The sequence below is a fragment of the Rhagoletis pomonella genome, unplaced genomic scaffold (assembly GCF_013731165.1).
Source record: "Rhagoletis pomonella isolate Grant_MI unplaced genomic scaffold, Rhpom_1.0 Rhpom_scaffold_00001, whole genome shotgun sequence".
NCBI classification, from domain to species: Eukaryota; Metazoa; Arthropoda; class Insecta; order Diptera; family Tephritidae; genus Rhagoletis; species Rhagoletis pomonella.
Window position 1 is genome coordinate 21,628,462 of NW_023458555.1, and position 8,771 is coordinate 21,637,232.

At 37.9% G+C, this 8,771-nt stretch overlaps 1 protein-coding gene across 1 annotated transcript in view; it reads right to left on the minus strand.

The window, feature by feature from the left end:
* Positions 1–8,771, minus strand: part of LOC118740961 (atrial natriuretic peptide receptor 1) — a 40,208-nt gene that overhangs the window by 21,105 nt on the left and 10,332 nt on the right. The window contains exon 3 of the mRNA XM_036472742.1: positions 4,726–4,870. Coding sequence (XP_036328635.1) covers positions 4,726–4,870 — 145 coding nt within the window. The remainder of the gene's footprint in view (positions 1–4,725; positions 4,871–8,771) is intronic.

Sequence of the window (8,771 nt, forward strand, 5' to 3'; positions counted from 1 at the left end):
AAGATGAAGATGAAGATGAAGATGAAGATGAAGATGAAGATGAAGATAAGGATAAAAATCATAACCCCTTACCTTTAACTCATCTTAACTTAAAAACTTACTCCACCTGAGCTCACCACACATTAATTCACCACACTCTAACTCCCCACACCTAAATTCACCACACCTCAACTCGCCACACCTTAACCCCCCACCGAAATCCACCACACCTAAATCCACCACACCTAAATCCACCACCCTTAATTCACCACACCTCAACTTTCTCACCACACCTTAACTCACCTCAACTCACCACACCAAAATTCACCACACCTTAATTCACCACACCTCAACTTTCTCACCATAACTTAACTCACCACACCTGAATCCACCACACCTAAATTCACCACACCGTAACTCCTACACCCAATTCCACCACACCGCAGCTCACCACACCCAATTTCACCACATGACATGATATCACTTGATGTGGCATCAAAGGCAACATCATTTGGCATAAAATGAACCAAAATAAATAAGATTTAGATAGAGGTGAAAAAATGGATAAAAAGGAAATACAACTGAAGAGTGTGCGATGTTATATTGTGGTGTGTTATGCTTCATATGTTATGTTATTTATTCTTATGTTATGGTTATGTTATGTTATACCAAGTACTAAGCTAAACTCCTCTCCACTTAACCCATTCCAACTAATGTTATTTTAGCTCATTCAACTTACATAAACTATCCTTAATTTTATCGGTTGAATTTCAACCGCTGGGCGAACACTAGTAGGATTAAATCCTTGGCGCGACCTCTCATTGTCTAATATATTAAAATTAGTAGATCTAAACATTTACAATAAAAAGTAGTAAATTTTTAATGAAATAAGAAAACTTTATCTCCAACTTAGAATAAAATTGTTAGGAAGAATTTAAAAAAGCAATAAAGTCAAAGCTGCTATTACGGAGATCAGGGGTATTCACCAAATTGAGCAAGTGACCTGGCACTCTGGTAAAAGAGCAGATTATCTCAAGCAACGACTTTTGACAACAATCTGCCAGGTCACCCGCTCAATTTGGTAAACACCTTCATTATTGCTAAAAAGTAGTAGCGATCCTTTAGAACTTATAGTTTGTCCAAAGATTACTGGTTAAAGGAAAACTCTAAAATTTGGTGCCGCACTGCCTGGCGATAGTTTAAATCGGGGACCGAAAACACGTTTCAGTTTTGGCTTAGTTCTGCACGGTAACAAAATGTAATGTCAAGAACTTTCCCCCAAAACAGCCAATCGGGGACAAGAGTATTGAGAGCAGCTTGAACGAAAACAAAATGAGACCAAAAGGCTCGGGAACGTTTCCGTAAAGGATAAAATTCTCGGGAACGTTCCCAGAAAGAACAAATTGAGAACGAAACTTTTGGGAATGTTTCCAATTATAACAAAATTAGAACGAAAGTATGGAGAACGTTTTCAAGGAAGATCAACTAAGAACAAAAGTCTGGGGAACGTTCTGCTAGAGAAGAAAAGTTTTGAGAACTTAACGTTAAGAATGAGAGGAATGTCTGCATGTTGGGATGAAAAATCGTCTCAATGAGAACCACGAGGAAAGCTGGATCATATCAACTTCCATATCGTTAAGCATTAGGGTGAAATATGTATTTATGGAACAATTTTTCATTTTCTGTATCTGAAAAGTTCGTGTCTCAAGGCTTTCATTGACTTTATTTGCATAATTATCTTTCAGTTCTTTTTTTGTTTAATTTTAATATTCAAACATTTTAAACTAATGGAACGCTATGAGAAAAATTTTGTTCTCGCTTCCATTCTTCGTGAATAGTGCAGATATGATTTGTTTCCGTTTCGTTCTCTGTCCGAAAGTTCCTTAGACTTTAGTTCCGAGATTATTCTTCGAGAGAAAGTTCATTGGACTTTTGTTCCCGTTTTGTTCTTTGCCAAAACGTTCTGGGGACTTCTGTTCCCATTTTGCTCTCTTAGAAATGTTCCCGAAAGTATTCTATTCTATTAAGGATCGTTCCACAGGGTTTTGTTCTTATACACTTGCCATTAAGAAGGCTCTCGACAGTTTTGTTCTCATTTGGGTTTTGGTTTTGAAGTCTTCTTGGGATCAGAACTACGAGAACGACATTTAGTTTCGATCATGTGTTTTTTTCTCGGTCTCTGGTTTAAATTACCCTTTATAAAGAACATTATTGATATTCTCTACTCAGAAATTAATCTTTAAACAAAATCCAGAGCTCAGAACATAGTAAGAAATAGAAGACATTAAGCGTCCTTTATTTGGCAAATATTTATAAAGGACCTACCATTGTTCAAATGATTTATTATGATCAAATTTCCTATGCCCTTTATATACTTAGACGGACACAGGAGAAAACTCTTATTCCTACTCAAACCTGTTTGCCGCTATTTCTCAGCGAATCGCTTTATCATACCAATGCATTAAGTTAAGTTAAGTTAAGTTACAATTTAAAGCTACATATAAATGGAATAAGCTATCTTTAGCAATGCTATGCGGAACTAACTTTTTTCTCTTGCCGAAAGATTGTTTGTAAACATCTTCAGAATGCACGTGGAAATTACTTATTAACCCCACAAGCAGTTTTCGTAACACAAATACAAGAGTTTCACGATAAGTTTCTTCTATAAATTTTTTGCTTAGTTGAACTTACCTTTGGGTGATTTTTCCGCATCAGTCTTTCCCAGATAGAATGGGCCTTGTCTTGTACTAATTTCATGCACAATTATGCCAAACGAATAGACATCACCCTTCTGTGTGCCCTCTGGCGGACGATTGTTTTCCATTTTCAACAACTCAGGCGCTGTCCAAAGCAATTCTGTGAGTGGGAGGAAAAATGAAAGAGATTAAATTAAAGAAATCAACAAGGTAATGGCGGTGAATAAAATTGTAAACAATTAGGTGCAGTAACAAGGCCAACCAAAAAAGTAGCAATATTGAATAAACCATGATAAAAATATAGTAAGGTAGAACCGCTGAGAGTCACTTTTAAAATTCTTGACATTTCCAAACAATTTAATTTTTTAATTTACTCACAAACTCACACACACATTTTCATTTTCAATCTCAAGCAACAACAATTTCGAACAATTTCAATTTTTTATTTCCACTTTTATATGATTTTAAAATGTTGGCAAACTTCAGAAAAAATCATGGCCGACAAATTGAGAGAACGGTTCTACCTTGCTATGTTTTTATCATGGAATAAACAATAGGGGAGCTCACGATTTGTAGCATTTTATTTGTAAGGCATCTACTCCATTAATTTTAATTTGCTCTCAATTTAAGTATTTAAACCACTTCCGATTGAGTTTTTACGTTGCTGCAATTGAATATACGTATGTATGTGGTTCTCTTTCGAATACTTACTGCTCCAATACGCATGGCTGTTACAGTCTTCAACATCGTTCTCCAACGCTTCAGGGCGTATACGCTTTAGCGTGTGCAAACCAAAATCTGTTATTTTCAATACAAATCGAGAGTCCACCACACAATTTGAGGACTTCAGATTGCCATGTGATCGTATAACTGAGTTGTGTAGAAAATGCATGCCACGCACAATATCGTGCATTAGTGACAACTTAATCATCCAGTCCAGCTGGAATTGCTCATTCTCTAATATATCCTGCAGCGAACCTTTTGGACAGTATTCGGTGAGTAGAAAGCGCTTCGGGGGATCCAAGCATGCGCCGTAAAACTTTACCAAGTGATCGTGTTGCAGATCCTTCATACTTTTCAGCTCCAACATTAGCGAACGCGTCAAGTTAATTTGTCGATTTTCGATGGCCTTAATGGCCACTTCACAACCACGATACATACCAACTGGTATGAAAATTTGACGATCACCGCACAACGAGCGCAGATCTTCAGACATCAGCGTCAATTGTGAGGATTGACGCACGAGCGAATGAAAGGAACCCCGTATGCCACGTCCTGCCAAGTCAGGACATACTAGATCGCTAATGGATACCTTCCAAGTCATGGAATTTATCTCAGCCTCTGACTTGTAGTGTCGATAGCCGAAGAAGAAACCGACGGTCATAAGCACGACTACAACACCGAGTATGATTGAGAGTATTGCATAACCAGGGAGTGCTGCAAGTAAAAATAGACTTTTAACAAGTTGAAAAAGATAGTCGCATGTGTGCGTTAAACTTACAATTATCTGGACATAATGAACCATCATAACCGCAAATTGGCGTGCTAGGTGGTGGCTCTTTGCGCCCACCTGCCCAATGGATTTCCTTGCCCGGCACAAAATCCAAACGATTGTGCATAAAGTCTGCAACGATTTCGAATCGTCCCGTATCCGAATTCATATCCAATAGTGAGTATGCCGAGATGCGATCCCCATTGGAATCGATGGTGACATTACCGGTTATACCTTTGAAACTGCGACCCCACATGCGTCGCACCATATCTGTGCCATTAATGGGACGCGTTAGCACTGTTGGATCTTCGCGAATACTGTCATTGAGTGCTTGCGCGTAGAGTAGTACGCCGTCAAAGAAGGATGTTACAAAAGCAGAGACATCCTCATTTTCTTGGAATGTGTAATTATACTTTTCGGCGGCGATGGTTTTGATCTAAATACATTTGTTAAGGAGAACAAGTTTTAAGATGCAAGCAAAGCTTTCATATAAATTTTGTCCGAAAATCCAAAATTTTGGATAACTTTAGATGCAGAAATATTTAACTAAGTACTCACCTTGTTTGAAACTTTAGTATAATCCTCATCATTTGGCTGCTTTGGTGTTAAAGTTAGTATAGCTGTATATGCCTTATGAGCACGCTCGTTATTTTCTTCTGTATCATTTTTATCATACCAAGGCTTCCATGTTAGGTGCGAGGCGCTGAAAATATATAAAAAATTGGGTATAAAAAGTTGCTGTAGGCATACGAAAAGTTAATATGAAAAGTTATAAGAGTCCTGGGACTACTTTTACGGCAAGATGGAGAAGATGAACGGATAAGGCCATACTTGGGTGTAGTTATCTAAACATTTCATTCGCATTTTCGTTGTTGGTGTTTCCGACAGGGTAGGAGTATGACGTACTGTGGAATGGTTTTCCGCCATCCCTTGTCAAATTTAGTTTGGAGACAAACCGGTTTTGGCGTTGTGCCATTCGACACAGAACGAAAAATGACACTGAAGATGGTACAACGTCGAAACCGGTTAGTCTCCAAACCAAATTGAACATTTGATTTTGGCAAATCTAAAGAGTATTTTTTTTTAGACATCAGGTTTTCAAGAAGAAATAAAACGCATATAGTTTAATGCTATGGCCAAGAATTTAACTTTATTATAAAGATAAGGGTTTGCTATTATGTTTTAAAAATGATTTCGGGCAAGTGACCGCCGCGGCTAGCCCAATTTTCGATCACTTTTTGCAGAAATTGGGGTCGTATGTCAGCGATAACGCGCCGAATATTCTATTCCAAGACGTCAATCGTCTCGGGCTTATTTGCGTAGACCAGCGACTTCACATAACCCCACAAAAAATAGTCCAGCGGTGTTAAATCGCACGATCTTGGGAGGACAACGCCACAGGCCCACGACGCGGGATAATGCCCTCTCCAAAAGTTCCCTTCAATAAATTGATTGTTTCGTTGGCTGTATGGCATGTAGCGCCGTCTCGTTGGAACCAAAGGTCGTCCACATCAACATCCTCCAATTCCAGCACGAAAAAGTCATTAATCATGGCTCCATAACGTTCCCCATTGACTGTAACATTATGGCCGGCTTCATTTGTGATGAAATATGGACCAATGATTCCCTTTGCCAATAGAGCACACCAAACAGTGACTTTTTGAGGATGTAACGGCGTCTCAACAATGGCTTGTGGGTTGTCATTACTCCAAATGCGACAAATTTGTTTAGTAACGTACCCGTTCAACCAAAAGTGAGCTTCATCGCTGAACAAAATTTTCTTGTAAAAATCAGGATCGGTGGCCAACTCGTTTTGGGCCCATTTACCGAAAGTGCGACGCGCTTGATGGTCGTTCGGCTTTAATTCTTGCACAATTGGATTTTGTAAGCCCGCAAACCAAGATCCTTCCGCAAAATCTTCCATAAAGTGGATGGGCACAGCTTCAATTGTTGCGCGCGATGGCGGATGGACTCATTCGGGTCTTCTTCGATACTCTGCTCCACAGCAGCTATAGCGTCTTCGGTGCGCACTTTACGGCATTTCTGAAGATGCGCATAATCCACTAGAGTAAACGTGGTGCGAAACCAATCCATTTTTGCTCGAATTACCGATTCTGCTGTGCGATTATGTCCACCGAATACTGGACGCAGCGCGCGATGCGTCACGCGCACCGAACCATTATTTAGGTAATAAATTTGCACGATTTGTAAACGATGTTCCGAAGTAAGTCTGTTCATTATGAAATGGCAAACTAAACTGCGTATACATCAATCAAAAGCTGTCAAAAAGACCAACTCAGAAAAAAGTATTGCCTCATTGAAAACCACACGTTTAAAAAAACCCTTTACATTGCAAACCTTATTGGGAGTAGGCTAAAAGCTGTGTGGTAGACTCTCTAAACGATCCTATCAACACGTACATATTTTTCGGGCTGTAGAAATGTTATTAAAGGGTGAGCAAAAGGTGATGTAGATCTCTGACTCCAATTATTTGTGACATATTTATTAATGTTTTAAAGATGTCAGTGGCAAAAATACATCGATCTATTTCATGGATTCGATGCATCGAAATGTACATCGATATTTTTCGATACATCGGATGGCCTACATCTATGCATCGATTTGCAAAGGATTTTACAGTTAATACTTCACAACAAAATATGTGATATAATGCATCGATACATAATGTAGCAGCTTCAGATATACTATGATGTCTAGCATCAGTCAATATAAAACGTGAAAGGGTGGAGTGAAATGAGGATAAGCTAAGCAAACAATCACATAAACACACACTACATACAAGGGACATGCTCTTCGGCTACTCGTAGCTAATACAGCATTTCTACCAAGCCTTAACTGCAGTTTGTGCTCATTGGATAAACGAGATTATCACTCGAACGGGGTAATTGCTCATATTAAGTATAAGCAAACGAAAGAACGAAAGAAAAAAGTAAGAAATAAACATTGCCAATCACCCTATGTTAAAATACTTAGTACTTATCATAGCTCTTAACTACTATAAAGCTTTTGGTGAAAATATGCTATAAGAACTGCTAAAACAATTTTATGAAAAAGCGTACGGACGACATAAGCAAGGTAGTGACTAGGTATTTCTAGAATAACTTTTCACAGATGCAAGCCTGGGGCTAAATGTAGGTAAAACGGACATGTTTTCACAAATAAGTACAAGGATCCGGCATGGAATTCTCCGAAGCTTGATGAAACCGAACCGACTACCACTTTCACAAAAAGCTTTCGGACATTGCCGAAAAACGTTTGTTAAACGGGTTACCTGGCGCTGTGTCTCAATTAGAAGAAGAGGTTGCAGACCATAACCGAACAAAAAATGTTCAAGTTTCGCGGATATACATACGACCTGCAAGGAGCTATTTAAACAGGTCCCCGAGATTTGGACTTCGGGATAAACCGCGGGCATTAAAATAGTCTACATTATATGTCGACCAAAAATGTTCTATGTAAGAAGTGGATAGGTTAGTCACGAATAGGCGGCTGTATATCTTTTAGCTTCTAGGCTTCTAGGAAAAAGTGGATGAGATTGCCAAAAGTAATGTTTCTTTGTAAATCAAACATACAGTTTAAACTAAAATCTCTAAAAAATCCTAGAAATGAGCTCGTAATGAATTTATATGAATACATAAGTTTCAATAATATGCCAAATTTATCAGATTTTCAGCCGTATTTCAACAAATCTTAGCTCATCACTGCTGGGATTTATCAAACTGCTACTGCAACAAATGTGCCGCTAAATCACACATTTTTAAGTTTTTGTGTATTTTTCCTTTCCTTAAAATCGAAATTTTTGCGGCACATTAGAAATCACAACTTCATGAGCGAAGTTTTGTGATTCTGTTAGCATAGAGGGTTAATGTAAATTTTTTTTCGAAGTTTTGCGATAAAAAAAATTTAATTTTCTCAAACATTATTCTACCTGAAACTCGAATTTAATATAATCTTGGATTTTAATCTACGTAAACAAAATTTTGATCGGCTTCAGCAAAATACGAGAATGTACATATGTTTTGGGTTTGATTGGGTATTTGATTGCTCTACAGTAGGGGTATTCTCCAAATCTTGCAAAGCCATTGCACGTAGCACGGATTGCATGGATTGCATAACTTGCAAACACAGCAACAAAATACATGGGAAAAAAAATTTTCCTATCGCTGCAAAATATGCAACGTCGAAACCTATGTATATATTTTGAAAAATAGCATAGCAAGTTAAATGCGACCCTGTGCTAATTTTTTTGTTGTTGGAATTGCTACATATTTCTCTCATTCCTCTTATCTCGCTCACTTCATTTTCTTTTTGCTGTCTCTTGTTATTGTATTTGATTGTATAATTTCGCAATGGGGCGCTCTCGTACTCTTCGAAATTTGGAATAGTATTTTTGCGTTTCGTGCAATTCATGCATCGTGCAAGACTTCGAGAATACGCCTAGTGTAATTCTAAAACTCTATGGGTAAAAATTTTTTTTTTGTTAGGTTCCATCATGATGCTTTCTACATACATACATATAATTTCAATGAATTTTTATTTTTAACTTACCGTGAGAACATTTCAATATTAATGAATACATATTC